This window comes from Oryzias latipes, chromosome 3 (genome assembly GCF_053564925.1).
Source record: "Oryzias latipes strain Hd-rR chromosome 3, Olatipes_Hd-rR_3.1".
NCBI classification, from domain to species: domain Eukaryota; kingdom Metazoa; phylum Chordata; class Actinopteri; order Beloniformes; family Adrianichthyidae; genus Oryzias; species Oryzias latipes.
Genome location: NC_136239.1, coordinates 2,692,175 through 2,713,162, shown reverse-complemented (window position 1 = coordinate 2,713,162; position 20,988 = coordinate 2,692,175). Strand labels below are relative to the sequence as shown.

The window sequence follows — 20,988 nt, the reverse complement described above, 5'->3', positions numbered from 1 at the left end:
AAATAAAAGAGACAAAAACCAGGAGTCTTTACTTGCTTGGATTCATTGTGACATTTATTCCCACAGATCATAATAATAGAAAATATCCAACAGTGTAATGTTACAATGAGGGTGCTAATAAAGTTTTTCAAAGGGTAGTTTTACATTTATTATATTTAGAAAATACACATTATTTGTTATATTTGTCTTTATCTTTTGGCATTTATCCATCACACCTTAAAATTTAGCTGAGGCTGAAGTTGGCGTCTGATTTTTTTATCTTCAACTTTGACAGTTATGGGTTAAGAGAAAATCTTAATCCAATATTGATGGAAACCTAGTGAACAAATAAAGTTCAAAGCAGCTGCAGATCATTGGGTGATGGTAAACTTTACCCCCAAAAGTTAAGGAAAGTTAAGGAAGCTGGTTCAAGTAAATTCTGTCTACATTAAAGCGGTCTAGCCTGGAATAGGTTGGAGAGGTTCCAGAGTGATTCTCTGTGGCGACCCCTGAAGGGAGAGGCCGATGGCAAACTTTTCTGTCCTGGTCAGAACTCCCTTCAGGCTTTATGGTTTGAGTTTGCTAGCGTTCATCTGAATGAAACGGTCGCTGAATGGGCTCCGGCTCGTTTGCTGTGTCCAGCTGCCATTTTTATCCAGCTGTACAAAAGTGTTCCTTTGTTTCTGTTCTGCAGAAATCTGATTTGACGTTTACAGAGCTGGTGAAGTTCCCTCCATGAAAGCTGACGGCCGTGTTCTTCTCAGTGTGAAAAGCCATTAAACACCACTGTTTGCAGACAATGGTCGCATTCTTTCTGCTCTAATGGCTCCCAGCACTAAGTGTGGGTGCTGTCCTCACAGATGTCCACCGTCATCCTCACCTTCTTCCATCAGACAGCAGAACACTGCTGTCTCTCACATCCACAGAGAGGGCAGATCCAAGCAAATGACTGTGTTCATTACGGAGCGCCACACACACACTGAGCGACCACAAGACCTCCAGTAAGTCACAAAAAGCCTTTCATCCTTTCAATTACACCTCTGAATGAAGTGAGGGACTTTTGCAGAAAAGAATGACTCGCTGATGAGGAGAAATGGCCGAGTGTCGACGGACTTTTCTCTGGCGCCGTGTGTTCAATTAGAGGCGGTGGTCATGATTATGCACTCCTACATTAACTTTCATAAAAGCGGCGGGTGGAGGTGAATTTCCTCCCTGGAGCAGCCCTTTGGTGTGATCGTGTTGTACAATAGGAGCCTGGGGGTGTCGGCGGCTGCAGTCGCATGCTGATGAGGCTGATGTGCAGCTGAATGGTCCAATCTCCCGACAACTGTCAGTCACTCTGCGAAGCTGAACAGAACTGAGGTCCCGGCTGAGCTGGGAGATCAGTCAGACAGATGGAACGTCACGTTAACGTCATCTGATTTTACAGTGTTGTAGGTTTGTAGCAAAGCTGTTGGTTTTCTGGTGAGCTCATTTGACAGGCTGTACTTCAGAAAGGATTCATTGTTTTGGTGCTGTTCTCAAGCCTGTGCTCAGAGAGTCTCATTTTTGTCTCATCGTATTGGCCACACCCCCACCGAGTGTTGATGTCAGTTCAGATGGAGGTGGTGGGGTTGGGTGTAGCCCTGTTTGCTCGTCTATGGCCAGATGCGTCCGCCAAACAGCTTGGTTATGTTTGAGAATCCAGCGTTTAGGATTCTGGTTGAGTGCAGGGCAGAGGTAGAGATCCCCCACTAACAACAGTCCTGTCTGTGGCGCTAAGACTCAAGGTTTTCAGACATGGCTCACTTTGTGGTTTTTCCTCCTACTGCGCCTGTTTCAAAAGCTTGAAATTAAAAACTATCAAAAGAATCAAACCAAACTGGAAAAGCATTAGAATCACAGAATGCCAGGATAAGATAGTATGGCTAATTTATTCATTCATTCATTATCTTATCTGTTCCCTTTCGGGGTCACAGGGTCATGTAGCTGCCGGTGTAAGTACCAAAAGTATTCGGCCTGCAATGCCTGTTTGGGGTCCTTTGGGGTCCTGCGACTAATGTTGACGTCACATATTATTTTTGTCTGACTTCGTTTAGTGATTGGTCCAAAGTTTACATGCGACATTCAGGATTTGTTTTAGTGCTAATTCTTTGTTTTTTTGGTTGTTTGGGCTCTGCGTCCCTCCACCAGTAGGGTTTCACCTTAAAAAAAAACTATTTTGTACACCCCTACCCCTCCAAATGCCCCTGCAATTGGAGGGGTAGATAGATAGATAGATAGATAGATAGATAGATAGATAGATAGATAGATAGATAGATAGATAGATAGATAGATAGATAGATAGATAGATAGATAGATAGATAGATAGATAGATAGATAGATAGATAGATAGATAGATAGATAGATAGATAGATAGATAGATAGATAGATAGATAGATAGATAGATAGATAGATAGATAGATAGATAGATAGATAGATAGATAGATAGATAGATAGATAGATAGATAGATAGATAGATAGATAGATAGATAGATAGATAGATAGATAGATAGATAGATAGATAGATATAAACTTTATTAATCTCCCAAAGGAGAAATTCAGGTGTCCGGTAGCAAAACACACAACCACACACAACAAACAACAGTAAAAAGACAGTTCACAAAATAATATCAGTTCATATCAGGCAGGTTCATTAAACAGCCTGATAGCTGTAGGGACAAATGAGTTCTTAAAGCGCTCTGTCCTGCAGCGCAGTGAAAGGAGTGTATTACTCCGTGTGCTCCTCTGACCTGACATCGTGTTGTGCAAAGGATGTCTGGGATTGTCCAGGATGCTCTGAGTCAAAGCCCTCATTCTCTTCTGCAGCACAGATCCCAGAGAGTCCACCCTCCTCCCGATCACAGATGCACATCTCTTAATCAGTTTGTCCAATCGAGTGCAATCCCTCGTGGTCATACTGCCACCCCAGCAGACAACCCCATGGAAGACAGCACTCGCCACAACCGACTGATAAAAGAGGAGCAACATGTCAGTACATACATCAAAGGACCTCAGCTTTCTCAGAAAGAACAGTCTACTCTGCCCTTTCTTATACAGAGCATGAGCCTGCTCCGACCAGTCCAGTTTGTGGTCAAGGTGCACACCCAAGTATTTGTAGGAGTCAACCACCTCGATTCCCCCTCCATCAATGATCACTGGCTGGTGGGAGGACTTCCTACTAAAGTCAATAATCATCTCCTTGGTCTTTGATATGTTCAGCACAAGACCATTGTCCCTGCTCCAGGAGGTGAATCTGGTGATGAGCTCCCTGTACTCACTCTCATCCCCTCCCTTTACACACGCCACAATAGCACTGTCGTCCGAATACTTCTGGACATGACAAGCTGCAGATGCATAATTAAAGTCAGCAGTGTAGAGTGTGAAGAGAAAAAGCGATAGTACAGTTCCCTGTGGTGCTCCGGTGTTGCTCCTCAATGTCCCAGATACACAGTCTCCTAGTCGGACAAACTGTGACCTAAGAGTCAGATAGTTGTGGATCCAGCGAACAAAACCTGGATCAACTCCCATCCTCTCAAGCTTCCTCTTCAGCAGCTGAGGCTGGACTGTATCAAAGGCACTTGTGAAATCGAAAAACATCACCCTCACATATCTGCCAGTCCCTTCCAGAAAGGAGAGCACCCTATGGACCATATAAAAGACTGCATCCTCCACTCCCATACTGTCCTGATAGGCAAACTGAAGGGGGTCCAGCGCCCCCTCCACCTGGGGTTTGAGCCTCCGGAGTAGTAGCCTCTCAAAAGTCTTCATTATGACAGATGTTAGGGCAACTGGTCTATAGTCCTTCATCCCTGCAGGCCTTGTCACCTTGGGCACTGGGACAAGGCATGAGGTCTTCCACAAGCCAGGGACACATCCTGTCTGAAGACTCCTGTTAAAGATGGTTTGAAGAGGCACCGCCAGCTCTGACACACAGTCCTTTAGCAACCGTGGTGATATTCCATCAGGACCAGCAGATTTCCAACCATTTGAGCCTCCTGAGCTCTATGCACACTTCCTCTATTCTTATAGGTGTTACAGCATCAGGGCTGGAGCTGGAGCAGGCGCTGCTGGGTGGAGGAGAAGAGCAGGTCACAGCCGCAGAGGTGTAGGAGCCCCCACTTGGTGGAGTAGAGGAACCAGTCAAAGCAGCAGGGTAGGGAGAAGAAGAATTCGGGTTGGGGCTCAGCAAAAGCTTTATTAGTTAATTGTTATGTTGTTACATGAACATAATTTAACAACGTTTAACAACAAAACATAACTTGTCATGGTAGTGTCAGTTTTTTTAGAGACAGATAATGGCTGCATGAAGGTGCAGTGGTTGCCTCACAGCAAGAGCAGAAGCCGAGGCCACTGACTTCTGAGTGTTTCACACATACTAAAGATGCAGACACGGTGGATTCATGTTCATTATTATATTTAGAAAATACCAGTTTTATGACGGTTGTGTCATTTTATTTTGCTTTGTTTATCCTCACACCTTAAAAGTCAGACAAATGTAGTGTTCGGTTGTCAGCATCCACTTTGACGTCCTCATCTTCATCACAAAGTTGAAGTTCAAAGAAGCCACAAACATTTTTTCCTCCCTGGAGCAGCCCTTTGGTGTGATCGTGTTGTACAATAGGAGCCTGGGGGTGTCGGCGGCTGCAGTCGCATGCTGATGAGGCTGATGTGCAGCTGAATGGTCCAATCTCCCGACAACTGTCAGTCACTCTGCGAAGCTGAACAGAACTGAGGTCCCGGCTGAGCTGGGAGATCAGTCAGACAGATGGAACGTCTGACGGGGGGCCCTGGCTTGTGCCTGGGCTGTGTGTGTGTGGGGGGGGGGGCTCTCCGGGGGTGGGCTCCCATGCTGGCTGGCTGGGTTGGGGCCTGCACTCTCTATGCTCCTGTGCCTCCCTGTTCTCTGGCATGGGGGGTCCTTTGGCTGTCCTGCTGGCCCTGGTCTTGGTGTCTGTCTGCCTCGCCTGGCGGATTCCCTCTTATCTGCTGTGTCATGTCGTGTCGGGGGGACCTGGCTACCGCTGCCCCTTCTGCAGGGGTGTTGGTGTGGGGGCGGCTGGGCACTCTCCATCATCCACCTCAGCAGAACATAAACACCCACCTGAGCACAGGTGTCAGCTCACCTTTGCACAATAGTGTGTGTGACGGAATGAAATGCTTCACACGTGTTGGTTTGTGTGAACTGTAGTCGTGTTGTGTACATGTTGAATTGGTTGTATGTGAAGAGTTTTGGGGCCAACGGGGATGTTTGTTATACGTGAGTATTTTTGTTGACAGGCCCCGCCCCTTTTGACCAACACATCTTGTTGCTTAAAGATTGTACCCCCCACCACCTCTGTAATCATCCTCCAGATTTTCTTGACTCCGCTTTTCCCGCTTTTTTCCATGCCCCTCCCTTCTTTCTCTTCTTTTCTATCCATTCCAACAAAACAAATATAAATAAAAAAATTTAATCAACTTAAATAGAGCCTAAATTAAAAAAAGATGTTTATACAAATACACATCCTGTGTGTCAGAAGATCCACAAACCGCTGTTGTAACAGTAAAGTATGTCCAACACAAGAGTCCTTCAGCTGTGATCTGTTGGACAAGTAAAAAGAAAATTCACAGTGAATCATTATTTATGTAAAAACCAAATCTTTTTGCCCTGAAAGATGATCTGAGATTGGATTGACTTCTCAGTCTTATAATGGCATTCTATGAAAAAAAAAAACTTACACAAATCAGAAACAACTTCTATAAATCAACAACTTTGTTTCATTGAATCTTCATCGTATGTAAAAAAAAATGTACTAATGTTTTCAGATTTTTTAAAACATTTCTTGTAGTTGGATTTTATTAGAAAAATGATTTTTTCAGAAACCTGAAGCTTAAAAATATTAAACCCAAACTTCAGCCTCATTCAGAGCAGTCCATGAAAAGACGGTCTGACATGAAACCGGTCCGTGACCTGAAACAGGTTGGAGACCACTGTTCTAGCCCTTCTGCTGTCTTGTGGGGTCCAGATGACCCCACTCCCAACGTTAACATGCCTTTGACAGCACCAGAGCTACGACTCTCATGTTGTAGTCATTATGTACTTATAAACATGTTTGTTACACATTGAAGCAATGAAAAACTAAAATCAGTCAACTTGAACTCTATTTCAAGCTCGAGCCATTTGTCACCGTTTAATAAAAAAACATCAATTTCTTCTTGTTTTTAAAGGTTTTTTTTTCACAAATCCAAACAAAAGAAGCTAAACAATGCAGAATTGATTTGTCACATTCATACATTTAACACCAGCACATGCACTTCCAGAGTGTCAGACAGCATTTTTTACCCCTCTGTGTGAAAATGACACCCTTCTATGAACAAAAGCAGTTGCCATAGGCACAATCTTCTCACAGCATCGCGCTGTGATGCCAAGTGAGCCCATGAAGACTTTTAATCATCTCGGCACCAATCAAGGCTCATTTGTTTGTGCTCCTAATTCATCCACGCTCATTCTGTTGTCATCAGTGCAGAGACATCCAGACAACACTCAAATGGACTTTAATTTGCACTAATTTCTTGGTGATTGATGGAAACCAAACATTCAGCTTTTGAAGTTCAGGTTTGTTCCCAAAACATCACAAAAGAATGCTTTCTAATTGGAAAGCATTCTTTTTCCTTTTGTGGTGGTAGGGGAGCTCCAAGCGACCGAAAAGATGATCCCCAAACAGATAAACACCAAAAATGAGGCCTCACTGAAAGGGAAGGCTGACTTTCACCTGCTCTTATCAGAACCCATTTTCATCTGCAGCTGCCTGGGGGGGCCGTGCATGTCATGGCACCATGGCACTCTCGGCTGGTGTTTACCTGCATGAGCCTCACAGACACTTCAGGCTCTGCAGATGGAAATGGCTGTGGTGCATACAGGGGCTCTCTGGCTGAGGCTGCTCTTTCTTTTTTCTCAGTAAAACCTTTAGTTTTCTCTGGCAGATGCTGCACCTCAAACACCTCCATGCAGCTGCTGCACTAAACCAAGCAGAACATGCCAGAAAAGGCTGAATATCTGAAACAACATTTATTCCACTTTGAAACAGATTTTTCCTGTGATCGCGATCGACGTAATGATCACCCCTGATCTAGAGGATGGGGGAGGGGGGGTTCTGACATGACCCACATTTGGAGGTTAACTGGAATGTACCACATTTACATAACACCTGCCGCAAAATTCAGTTTGTTGTGTTCCCCAATATTAAATGTTGGTAATGAAGTCACATTATTTTGGTTTTGTATGAACTATTTCAAGTATCTGTTCAAACTGAGCATGCTCAGAACCCGCTGCAGCTCCAGCTAATGAAACACAGCAAACTAAACAGCTTCTTTAAGTCTGAGCATGTGCAGGAGCTCCTGCTGATGGTGAATGCATAACTTCCAGTCCTGCAGCGAAGCCTTTGACCTGCAGGCTTTACCAGCTAAATGTTCAGGTAACTGAATGTCTTCATTCTGTCCAGGTGAGCCCAGGGAGCGCAGCTGGAAGCAGTGACTGATGAGATGTTGTGTGTTTCAGCTTCCGATCCATAAATCATTTTGACGTTTCACTTTAATAGAGCGCAGTGACTTGACCTGCTGCGTTTTGTGTGATGTGCTGGCCTGCAGGTGCAGTGCTGGCTCCCTTAAACCTGTTTTAAACCCGTCCAGGTTGTCGTTTTCTGTCATCTGGGACCTGCTGTGTTTGACTGTCCAAGCTGCTCAAAGTGGATGAACCAAAAATAAGAAGCGTGTTCACTGGGGGCTCTCCTTAGACACGGGGTAGCAAATGAGAGGAGGGGGAATTTAGAAAATTCTCTAATGAACCGCTGTCTGACTTTTCTGCTCTCTTTGATTGTGCCCCAGCTGAATCCACCCGGCCTGCTGACTATGCCCCAGAGCCCCACCTCCAGCGAGGATGAGATGGCCGAGAGCCTTTCAGACTACTCCGACGACTGCGCCTCAGACAGTTCCCGCGAAGAAACCATCTACGAGACCATAAGGGCCACCGCTGAGCCGTCGCGGAACCACATGGACGACATTCACACCAACTCCCTGGTCATCCGCATCCTCATCCCAGATCTGCAGCAGACGGTGAGTCACATGGTCTGAACAAGAGGCAGCTTTCAGCACCAGAGCTCTGACGGGATGCCGATCCCCCCTGAGCGCCAACACCTCACAGTTTAGCTAATGCGTGAGACCTGCTGGGAAAGCACTCACGCTGGAGGCCCTCACAGGGTTTCATTCAAAGGTCAAAATCAGTCTAAGCGAGCATTAGCCACGCTCTCTGAAAATGTTTGTGCAGAAGAGCACGAGGGAAAAAAACACATTGCCACTAATGACAACATCAACAAGCTCCTCCACATCACTATTTGGTTCCCAGAGCCTAACGTTTAGCTTTTTGTGTTAAAAGTGGCTCTTCTTTTACAAAGGAGTCTGAATAATCCAACATTTCTAAACACAGTAGCAGCAAATTCAAGGGAATCTACAAGCTGGAGCAGGGATCACTGCTGCATATGTCACACGCTCTAAGCATCGTGGGAATCAGCGCTCTGCTTTACACAAGCCTTCATGTCTGCACACATCCTTCATTTTCATTCGCCTGCCCCCTCCAGATGTTCGTGAAAACAATGCATTATCAAACCACACAATGGTGGAAAACTGATTTTCTCCACCTCCACTGCTATCAAAATTGTCTGCTGAGCTGCGAGCCTGAGTTTGACTTTTGGAACTGTGTTCAAAAGTAGCTGCGCTTGCAGAGCATGAATCAGACCCATTGACTGTATCAAAGACCTGGACTGAGTGGGTCAGACCCAAAAGAAAAGCTGTACTTCCGGGTCAAAGCAAATGAGGTCCATTTTTTGGCAATACAAACAACGGCATATTGGAGCCAGACAGCGTTAGTGAGGAGGGATCGTTCCGAGTTGGTCTGAGTCATTGTTTCTATGGCAACCACTCTCACCAGTCAGAAGTGAGCTTAGTGGAAGACCACACCCCTAAAAATGTTTTGAATGTTGGGTTTAGGGGCCTCCACCTGCTTTTGGTGAGGCATCTGATTAGTCCATTTTTAACTTGAATAACTTGAACTAAAGAAAAAATATTAAAAGGATTATTAAGAACGTGTTAAAAAAAAGGTAATATAATATAATATAATAGAATGACAGAGTAACAGCTTTTTATTTCTCTATAGAAGTCTATGGGATTTTGGTACTAACTGTCTGGAACGTCAGAGGGGAGGAGTCACTCAGTCCACTTCCCACATACAGTCAATAACTAGACCAACTGAAGCTTTCACATGGAAACAGTCCCATAAACTCAGGTCAAATGTTTGGGGAATGCTGATAAATGGACCCCTCCTCATATGCTTTGCCTTTACAGACATCCCTCTCATGAGAGAAATGAAGCCTGAAGTGGTCAGAACCCCATGGGAAAGTCATGCACTTCCAGTAGATGCTCATTTGGGGGCGCTAGTGAAAATAACAAACAAAAGAAAAGAGAGTCAGAACAGCAGCTTACCCCGCTCGTCCTCTGACTGCCATGTCTGAAGGAGCGGCTGCTGCACCACCGTTACCCAAACCTTTACTCAAACTTCTTCATGACTCTTGAGTCTTTAGATTCATGCTGTGTTTGTTTGACGTCCTCCCAACACATGAAATGGACTGCATTTCCCCTCTTTGGTCTGTGGAAGGTCTGTTTGCATTCACACTGAAGCGAACCACACCAGAGTTCATCTGCAAGTGACCTCGTTCTGTGAGCCCTAACCAGTCATGTACCTGACAGATAATGTGAAACCTGGTTCCTCGTGTGCATTTGAACCACCAAACAGGTTCCCTTAAAACAGGTGACCTTTGCACATGGAAACACACCCACCAACTGACCAGAATGAACCAATGAGCTGCAGTATGAAGGTAAAAATGCTCCAAAACGAACGCACTTGTAGAGCGACAGGCGTGCTCCGCCTTCGGTCAGCGGGATCCTCGCTTCTCCGTCCTCCGCGGAAATCGGCGTCTGGCCGCTGAGCGAGGGCTTAGCGTGGTGTCGCTGGGTACGCGACCGGCCAGCCGCCGAGCTCTGCGGAGGAAAGAAGAGGCGAGGATCCCGCTGACCGACGGCTGGAATTCTCGGCCTCTCCTTCCTCCGCGGAGCTCGGCGAGTGTTAATACAAAATGATTGAGAGATGTTCTGTCACATTTGAACGTTCATCAGAAGAGTTATTGAAGCAGGAAGTCTGAATCTGTGAAGATCTTTCTAACTTTACCAAGTCCTCTGAGCGCTGCACTCTGATTGGTTGACTCCGCCTCCTCTTATCCTCCCTCCCCCCTAGTTCCATTATCGGACACAGATCAGTTTAGACACAAGTTTCTCGCAAGGAATGTGTCAGAATTCAGACCGCAGTTGTAGCGCTCTTGTGATTTGCGCCAGCAGATTCACGCTCACGCAGAAGCACATTTGAGCAGTTGGAATCACAGATTTGAAGTTGTAACTCTAAATGAACACATGCAATTGGAAATTTGTCACTTCACAGCTGAAGATTTTTACACACAGATGCAGATTTTTGATGCACAAGTTTACACATTCTATATTACAAGTTCCCACATTAAAACGACAAGTGCGTTTGTTTTGGAGCATTTTTACCTTCATACTGCAGACGCTGAAGATAGTGGTCAAATGAAGCCAATAAAGGAAGTTAATACAGGTGGAAGCAGAGGGAGAAGAAAGAGATCATAATAGCCCTCCTTTTTCCAATTAACATGTAAATGAGTGGCAGGTATGTGATTAGCTTGAAATAAATGATGTGTCACGAATGTTAGCCGTCTAGTGAAGCACGGATCACCACGAGGCAGATTGACTGTCAGACTGCACCTGATGCAAACCCCCTTTAGGGTGTGCAGTGCTATAGACATGCATTAGCACTGCAGCACACGTGTTACCAACAGGAACGGATGGAAAGAGCTGCACTTAGACATTCTACAAATGCATTTATGAGAGCTCCACGCCACTTCAGTGAAAAACAACAGCCTGACTTCATAACCGGAGATTTCTGCAGTTTAGCTGCTTGGCTCTTTTTGAAAAAGTTTCCTCCCTGAACCCTTAAAGCTGGTTGTGCCACTCTTGGCATTAATTGTGTATGCCATGGGGTGGAGTGTGTGTATGTATGTGTGTGTGTGTGTGTGTGGGAGGGGGGGGGGGGTTCTGTAAGCTTTGCTCGATCAGAAAAAATAAGCAATTAATACTGCTTGTAGTCTAGTTCCACGATAAAGTCAGTCTTCAGTCACATCAATGCTCCAACTTTCCTGCAGAACTAGGTTTTTCCCTATCCAATTAAAAGGGTGTGTGGGGGGGCAGTCTTTTGATTGACAGGTGATAATGGAATTGAACATTGAGATCCTTTGCTTGTCTTTCCTGTTTGCCCTTTTATTGGCAGGGATCCGGTTTTCTGGACTCCAGTCCTCAGGTCCACCTAGCTGCACGTCTTCCATGTTACCTCCTGATTTAGCTCATCATCAGACCCTGCAGAGGCCGCATAAAGACATTCATTAGAGGCAGGTGTGTTCAGGCAGAGAGACGGAAGAAGCATCCAGGATGGTGGGCTTAGAGGACTGGAGCTCACAAGCAATAATTACAGAGAACAAAGCCAGAGCTGCAAACTGACTTTCCTTCATACAGGCTTTTTCATCTGTATTTGTCAAAGTAACTTAAAATTAATACAAAGTAATACAAAAAAACTATAGAAGTTTACAAAACATAGCCCAACATCACACACAGGTACTTTAAAGCCTGATTGAAGAATGATCCACATCATCCTCAACAGGGTCTGGGAGCATGGAGAAGCAGAATCTCAAGTGGAACCATGTCAGGGTCTCTTGCAGCAGGGCCAGTCCTTCCATTGTCCTGTTCTCCTTGAGCTCGAAGCTCCTGTTGATGGCACACCACCCAAAAGAAAGCAGGGGGTCACAAGCCTCCATTATTACCCCCAATGGGAAGGGCCCACCACCAGTCCCCCTCAGAGTTCCACTCAAAACCACACCTGGATTTCACCGTGAGGTTTCGAGTGGTTTTTTTAGCCTCATTGAAGCAAAACAAATTGGTTTTATCATCCTTTCCTTCAACAAGCCAAAAAAATGTTTATAGCAGAGTGTTTGTGTTCATTTTGCTCATTTTAACTCCAACAAATGGTCTAATTTTCTGAATCACTTTTGATAACCAATGAAAAAAAAAGATAAACTTCTGTAAGACATATTCAACTGAAGGTGTACGAAGCTTCAAAAAGTTTAATAATAACAATCCATTTTATTTAAAAGCACCTTTTAAGAAACCCAAGGACTCATAACTCAATAAATAATAAAACATCTGATAAATCAAACAATCAATACTTGATTTGGACATCCCTGTCAGCAAACAGGAGACATCCTCTTAGTACCCCAGCCTCCAATTTTAACTGCACCCTTTGTTATACAAGTTCCCGACTCCACCACACTATACACACACACCTACACACAAACACACACACCTACACACTGAAGGTAGGACTTCTGTCCCCTGGGGTTTGCCCCACAGGGGCACGCAATGGCAATGTCTCTTGTGTGCTGGCTTCCTGAGCCCGGCGGTCTTCTCTCCACGCGGGGAGAAGGGTCCCTGAAGTCTCCGGCTAGGCCATGAGCCGGGGATCACATCACATCTGAGCCTGGAGTGTCTGTGTCCCTGTGGTGCTGGTTCTGGTCTTCTGGTCCTCTTTAAAATTCGGATCGGCGGGGGAGCCTGGTCGGCCCATGTTTCCGCTCGCTCATCAAGCTGTGCAGCAGAAGCCATGAGCTGGTATCCCGTGACTTGTTAACATGCACACAGAGACAGGTTTAGTCCACCCTCATGACTGAGTGAACTGACATCAGCGTGACCCTGGTAATGCAGTGTTTGCAGCTAAATGCCGGTTTGGTGTCAGGTTCCGGATGGGGATCCAAACCCTGAGGTGCAGTCAGCCATCGTCAGCTCAGTCGCTGCCGTCATTTCTGCGCTCACAGGAGTCGTAGCCGCTCTCCAGTGTTACCTGTGCCATGTTACTGGAGCAAAGGTCTGGGATTGCCCTGAGCTAATTTGACCCTGTTCCCCATCAGAGATTCAGAGTCTCTATGCATTGTAGGCAGTAGGGGGGTGATTTCTGGGCTTATTGGCACTGAAGTTTTCTTAATTGAAAAGATGAAGTGAGACTCTCAGAAAAGTATAATTAAATGGAAATGAAACAAAGTTCATCAAGTGTTGAACAGATTCCTTTGCCTTTAAACAACCCTCTGAAAAGTAAGAAGTTGAGGATTAGGACCAAAATGAAATATCATTCGAGGATGTAAAGGTGGTTCAACGTGAGTGTCCCACACCATTGCCTTGTGATTTTAACCCTCGTTTATTCTACATAATGTGAAGGGAAGTTTACACAGTTTTTGAAGGTTTTAAAACACTCTTTTTTTCTTTTCTTTTTTTTAGCAATTAGTGACTTAGATTGTGTCCAAATTCCTTCCCTCCTCACTACTAGTTGGGAATTCGGACACAGTCTTAGATTTCAGACTTGTACTTGGGTCGTGTGTAAGTCTCACATGGAGAGACTTGTGACTTGACTCAGGACTTGACCTCAAAGACTTAAGACTAGACCTAAAGCTTTGGCTTCGACAAAAATATGACTTTGTTTCCTTTTATTTCTCACTTCCAGGACGGCGTTATCAGGTCTGAAACTAAAGGCTCTCTTTAAAATGTTCTCGTCTCGTAACGCAGAATCAGCAGAGACCTATTGTTATCCTGTCTTCATGACCTTTTAAAAGGAGTGTTTTATTGACTTTTTGTGACAGTAAAACATTCATTTTAACTGTAATTGTTATTTTCTGAGACTTGTCCTGAATTTGTGCTCGCCGGACAGACATGACTTCAACTTAAATGCAAAGACTTTGGACCCGACTTGGAATTGTAAGTGACGACTTGTGAGCATCTCTGCAGGTTTTTCTTGAAGAAGCAAAACTTGTTTATTCTAAAGCGATCGAAACAGCAAACAACATGCTGAGCAGCCAAAAACACACAGGAGATGCTGAAGAGGATCTCAACGGTGGGAATGTTCCTCAGCCTGCAGATCCTCAGATCTAACCTATAAAATTAAACATTTAGTTTGCAGATTAAATATTTTCATCCGACCGCAAGCTAAACATTTAAGCTTTGTGACTAATTATTTATTTGTTAAATAGATACTCAAGTCCAAGTTAAATATTTAGCTTTTTATATTTAGTTATGAGTTAAATGTTTAACTGACTCTTTAATTAAATATGTTATCATGAAAAAAATTAACTTTAGATTGAGTTTGTAGCTTGCTAACTAAATAGTTAGTAAATGTAGCATTTATAAATACATGAACTAAAAAGTGAAAATATGCATTTGAAAAATGAAACCTTTTTTTCTCCTAAAAATGGCTAAAGAACCAAAAATATTGTTTTTAATATTTGACACTTTACAAACGGGACCCCATAGAATAAGGGTCTTCAGTTTAGATAAGCACTGACTCTCCATAACTGACCATTGCTCCGTAAAAGCAGCTGCAGGGTCGAGACTGAGCCGTTCGGTCTCAAGCATTCAATGGGAATTTGACCCAGTTTGAGCGAAGCAGCTGTCAGTCTGAAAGGGCACGTCTTGTGCCAGGCATCGGCTTCTGCCCACCTCCACCTCTTGTTCTTCACCTCTTCATCCTTGCTCGCCTCTCGCCAGCAGTGAGGATTAGCTGGACAAAGCTTGGCTTGTCACACCTTCAGATTTTGCAGAGCTGCACATTCAGCTATGGAACATTCATCAGTGCTGTCACCTTACGTCTCGCTGCTCCATCAGTCCAAAAATCCTCCATTGTTTCTTGTTTTGCATTTAAGAAGCCTGGACCTGATAGAAGTTCTATTATTGACATGCCCATCATGAGAAATGGTCATTTGTGGACTGTGGACACAATGGCTTGGCAGCTGCAGCTCATTAGTTTATTTGAGCAGCAATAGGACGAGTTTCTGCTCTGGATACGGCGATTCGAGCTCGATTTGAGCTCCATGACCCACTGGAAGCATGCATTTGGATCCCATGTCATAGTCTGGTCCGACCCGCCTTTTATGTGTGTTGATTTCTGTGGATTCAGCAGCGGCTAAGCCTTCTGTCTTTCTTCTCTCCCCAGAAGTGCATGCGGTTCAATCCCAATGCCACCGTCTGGGTTGCCAAGCAGCGGATCCTCTGCACACTTAACCAAACCCTGAAGGACGTGCTCAACTATGGGCTTTTCCAGCCAGCCAGCAACGGGCAGGATGGCAAGTTCCTCGATGAAGAGCGCATCCTTCGGGAGTATCCACAGCCAATCAGCAAGGGCGTCCCATGTCTGGAGGTACATTTGTGTACCGTTTGGCAGAATCATCCGTTGCTCACGGCTGCAGCATGAAACAGTGATTCACGAGAGGGAAAAAAAGCAGTTTTGTGCTTTTACAGCAGTAATGTTTTTTTTCCTCATCTCCTTGTAAACACAGAAGCTAAGAATGTTCTAATAATAAATTTAGTAGTGAAATGAGTTCATGTTGATTGTCTTTTTACCTCGTTCTTTCCTTGAACAGTTTCGTTACAAGAGCAGAGTTTACCGGCAGCCCAATGTCGATGAGAAGCAGATCGCCAAACTTCACACAAAGGTGAGACGTTTACAGAAGCAACCTTTCTATTCTGTCCGGGGTTTTTTGCTGCGAAAACACGTGACTTTTTTCTTCCAAGCATCCACACAGAGACAGAAAATCTTTCTTTTGTTTGCATGAATGCCTTGACTTCAGCTGTTGCTGCTCCTCTGCCTTTTTCAGTTGATTTAAAATTGATTTTGTTCCAAAGTTTGCAGTTTTTGGACTGCTTAACACACAGTTAGATTACCTCCTCCACACACACAAAACGTGTTGCCAGTCAGAAAAGGGTTTGCTGCTAAGAAAAGCTTGATACGCAGACTTCTGAGACCCCAGACCCTAATTGTCATGATACAAACGTTCTTTAAAAGCGTATTGTGTAGAACTTGGTCTGGACCTGTAGTTCATCATCACTCCACTAGGGGCAGTAGAGGGCTTTCTCTGCTCATTTCAAAATGGCTACTTCCTTTTTTTTTTCCAAGTACCTTTCTGTCACACACCTAGGTGTGTGAATTTGATCTCCGCATTTGACCTGTCCTCTGGGGGAGCGGTGAGCTGCAGACGAGCCACCTCAGACACTTTTGGTGGGAAACGTTATGCTCATTCAAAAACTTTACGGTTAGGATGACTCTTGTGATGTTATTCATTTTTAAACGACTACTTTCCGTGATGAAAAATGCAAAATGTATTGATGAATAATTTTTATAATCCAGCTGCACCATGTCCAAAATGTGTGGATCAAATGTGAGACAGCAGGTACCTTTTATCCTCCTTTTTTACTCATGTCAATGCTTTTGCACCCTAAATTCACATTTATTGTGAGAAAAATCATTGCAAATTACCCAATTGATACAATCTAAATCTCATTAAAAACTCTACATTACAGCATTTTTGTGTAAATTTCACTGAAGGGTTTAAAAAAACCTCTTAATTCCAACAAATTAGAATTTTCTGTCAATTCTTTGATGAGGTGATGTTTACAGCATTGACAGATTTGCAGAGGGAGCCTGGTAACAGTTGTGTCCCCCTGGATGGTGTTTGGGTGGCTGTCTGTTATCTGCATTCTCACTCTTTTTTTTTTTTTTTGCTAATCAATAACAACCCAACATCTCTGTGGCCGGGGACGTCCATTAGTTTAACTACAAAGTAGAAGTTTATGCTGGTTAATTATTCCAATCAGAAACCACTGGATGGCTGTTTGGAGGATGCAGCTGAAACACACGCGAGACATGTGGACACAAACGTCTGTGCTCACTCCGTGTCTTCATGAAGAGGATAGCAGGATGTCCGGAGGGCAAGCAGCAAACAAAGAACAAACACGTCACCCTCCAGTCTACCTCAGTTTGCATAGAGAGTGGACCCAGAAGGGCCACGGGGACTGCGATGGACGTCACGCTGGAGAAGCTGCAGAATAACAAAATTCAAATCCAAACAGCTCACAGCAAACTTTCCAGATCCCACCTGTCAGTTTGAACTCTTTCTGCTGCTTTCGTGCTAAAATATTCACTGTATACTGCCTGAAAAATGGACTCTATAAATAGGAATCCAGCAACAGCAGACAGGAATTCACACGTTTTTATAGCTTTAAGTGAGATTTTTAGCCTCTTCATTGTTGGAGGCTGCCATTCTGCTCTGACTGTAATCCTGTTGTGCAGCAAAGCATAAATGTCTCTGGCAGCACGCAGGGAGGCGTCTGACTGCTGCTCTAATTCTACATGCCAAGGCAGGGAGGGGGGCAAAGAGGAAGAGGGCAACCAGAGAGGAAGATGAAGCATGGAGGGAAACAGATCCAGATGAGGAAAACATTCTCAGATTCATTGGAAATCCTGTGCTTCTTTCAAACCCCTTTCTTGCATCAACTTTATTCTATATTTTGTCCCACAGCCATCCTGGGCTGAAGGACCCGATTTCTTTTCTCCGCCACAAACTCACCAACATTTGCAGCAGTAAGATTGAATTTGGGGTGCGGTGAACGATGAAGGAAGCTGAATACGGCCTGCCCTGCTTTTTGTGTGTGAACATTTTGTTGTGATAAGGAGATCCACTATTTCTTTATGTATTTAACTATTTTGTTATCACGAGAAAACAGATTTCATTTTCAACGAAATAATGAAGGCGTGGGCCGTTTTCTGCTTCCGTAAATGATGACAGCCCCAGACATAGACAACAACAAAAAAAAGGAAAAAAAGATGACATCACAGCTTGGCGGCTATTTTGTTGCAGTGTGAAATGTGGAGATTTTCACAATATGGAAAAAGAAAAGGTTTGCTGAAGCAGTTTTCATGAAGTTTCACACACAGGCCCCCCAGGTTAAGTCTGTAACCACAGCTGAAAGTTTACTTTTGCCAATTCTTCTACATATTACATATATAGAGCTGTAGGTCGACCCCAGGTAATGAAAACATAACATGGTTGCTATGGAGATGAAAACCAACAGAAAAGCCGCCTTTTTGAAAAAAGATTAAGGCTGTGTCCAAATTCCTTCACTAATCACCATATAGTGCGTTTGCCATTTTCTAGTGCTGTCTGAATCTACAATTCCAAAATCCAGTGTGCTACAAATTTCCCAGAAGTCTCTGCCAACTCTAATGCGAATATAGACCATAATGCATTGCATCTGAAAATGTTTTGCCAAAAAAAAACATTTAACTGTGGTTTTTTTAAAAAACCATCAATGTTTTTATCTTCAGGAGACAGTGGACTCATAAATAATCCTCACAAAACGCTCATATTAATGAGATTTTAACTTTATGAAATCGATGACGTCATTTCCGCCATTTAAAAAAAAAAAGAAGTAAGAATAGCATCTGAATTGCTTTTGAAATGCAGGGCACTCTCTGGTAATTTAGTAGTTATGGGTTAGGGCAGGAATTCTGACACAGCCTTAGCCGCAGTCAGCTCTACCCAGTGAGGGGCATTTGGCAGCAGCTCAGCCGGTGTGGACGGGTCAAAAGGGGCGGTTGAGGGCAGAGGAGGGCAGTGCCTGCGATCCACCCAACACCACTAACAGCTTTAATGGAACTGTTGTGACCTGATGTGTAACTGTGTGTCATGCTTTGATAGCATCCAAAAGCCTTGATGGTCTAACCTCATCCATGCCCCAGGATTTTAGGAAGAAGGTGACTTTAAAACGTGATTCCGGAATGTTTTAGTGAGTTTGACGTCGAATTTGGAGTTGATAGTTTCTGTGTCTGAGACACCGACCATCTCAGATTGCTTTCCTTTTGACTTTATCATGCAGCAAAGGTTTGACTGCCACCCCAATGTTGTTATTATTGTGTTTTTGAGTGTAACCTCTAATCTTCATTCATTTGTGAATCTGAACCCACAGCAACCTCATGGTTTCTGTTTCCTCCAGAGGCTGTGGTTTCAGAATAATCATCTCCATAATTGTCCCACCAAGAAGAAATGAAATGAAAATGAATCTTTCCCTTTTATTGTCATCTCCCTGTTCTGCTCTCTCCTCTCTTCATTTTTCCTCTCCATTGGGGAGCTGCTCTCTTATCTATTTTTATCCTGCGGCCTGGAAAGAAAGCAGAGTCGCGCAGAAAGGAGCAGCCGTTCCTCTCTCCACAAACACCACTTTCTCCCATGCACCCTCCTCTCATTTCCTCCAGACCTTCATCTGTCCAGGAAGACATCCTCAGTTCCACACTGTGTGCATGTCCACTCCTCACTGTCATGTTGGACTCTTTAGGCGCTGATTCGCCTCTGCTCCTCCTGAGGGGAACTTCTTCTCCCTAATTGTTATGGTGTGATGGCGTTCTGGTTATTCAGAGGAGCCCTCAAATCCCTCAAATATTTGAGTTTGATTCAGTTTGCAAACAGAAAAAAAGATAAGTTTAACTCCTGTTTACTCAGCAGCCATTTAACCTTTTCATCAAAGCATTAAAGACGTCTATGGATTTGCGATAACAGTTTGGGTTTTGCGTGTTGCTTAGACCTTGGTGGATTGATAGTACCTTTTGGGGGGGGGGGGGGGGGGGGGGGGTGTTCTTGGGGTTTGAGTGTCTTTCTTTTTCCCCCAGCATTTCTAGCAGAGCCAGTTAGGTTAATGTTTCAGACAAATCGGGCCATTTGTGGCACGAGCGCCAAACTCGCCATGGATGTACCTTAGGATCCTGTCTTTCAGAGAAGCATGTTAACCACGAGAAAAATCCAAAATGGTGGGCATTTATGAAGATGGCGGCCGTACACTCAATTGTTACAAAAACATTCAATATCTGTTTCCCCATGTCTCAACAAAATGGGCTGTTCATGCTCACAATGGAGACTTGAGGGGTCTTATTTATATATATATATATGTATACACACACACACACACACACACACACACATATATATATATATGCAAGATGCTGTGGTAGCCATTCTGGTTTAGTATGCCTTCAATTTGGAATAAATCCCCAACAGTGTCACCAGCAAAGCACCCCCACACCATCACACCTCCTCCTCCATGCTTCACGGTGGGAACCAGACATGTAGAGTCCATCCGTTCACCTTTTCTGAGCCACACAAAGACACGCTGGTTGGAACCAAAAATCTCCAATTTGGACTCATCAGACCAAAGCCCAGATTTCTTCTGGTGTGATGTCCATTCCCTGTGTTCTTTTGTCTTTAATTTCCTTTCTTTAGCAGTGGTTTCCTAGCAGATATTCTAGCATGAAGGCCTGATTCACACAGTCTCCTTTGAACAGTTGTTGTAGAGATGTGTCTGCTGCTAGAACTCTGTGTGCCATTGACCTGCTCTCTAATCTGAGCTGCTGTTAACCTGCCATTTCTGAGGCTGCTGACTCGGATGAACTTACCCTCCCCAGCAGAGGTGACTCTTGGTCTTCCTTTCCTGGGGCGGTCCGCATGTGAGCCAGTTTCTTTGTAGCGCTTGATGGTTTTTGTGACTGCACTTGGGGACACTTTCAAAGTTTTCCCAATTGTTGGGACTGGCTGACCTTCATTTCTTAAAGTAATGATGGCCACTTGTTTTTCTGTACTTAGCTGCTTTTTTCTTGCCATAACACAAATACAAAAACAGAATAGACCAAAAGTATGGACACACCTTCCCATTCATTTGAATGAGAAGTGTGTCCAAACTTTTGGTCTGTACTGTAAATCCATATCTTGGATTTTCTCATGGCTAATATGCTTTTTTGAAAGAGGTGACCCGAAGGTGCATCCATGCCAAATTTGGCGCTTGTACCACAAACGGCACGATTGATTTAATAACCAACTCCACTATTAGCTGTCAGTAGTAACCAGCTTTAGCTGTCGGCCCTCATAAAATTATTTCTGCAGGAAATGTCCTTTTCTCTTAAAAATTCCTCCTTTTTATTAT

The 20,988-nt window shown here is 44.1% G+C and overlaps 1 protein-coding gene across 4 annotated transcripts in view; it reads left to right on the top strand.

The window, feature by feature from the left end:
* LOC101158088 (SH3 and multiple ankyrin repeat domains protein 2) overlaps nt 1-20,988 on the top strand; it is a 314,876-nt gene that overhangs the window by 95,392 nt on the left and 198,496 nt on the right. For all 4 annotated transcript variants that reach the window (XM_023950566.2, XM_023950561.2, XM_078944892.1 and 1 more), the window contains exons 3-5: nt 7,864-8,091; nt 15,179-15,382; nt 15,606-15,677. In XM_023950566.2, the coding sequence (XP_023806334.1) occupies nt 7,864-8,091; nt 15,179-15,382; nt 15,606-15,677 (504 nt within the window). The remainder of the gene's footprint in view (nt 1-7,863; nt 8,092-15,178; nt 15,383-15,605; nt 15,678-20,988) is intronic.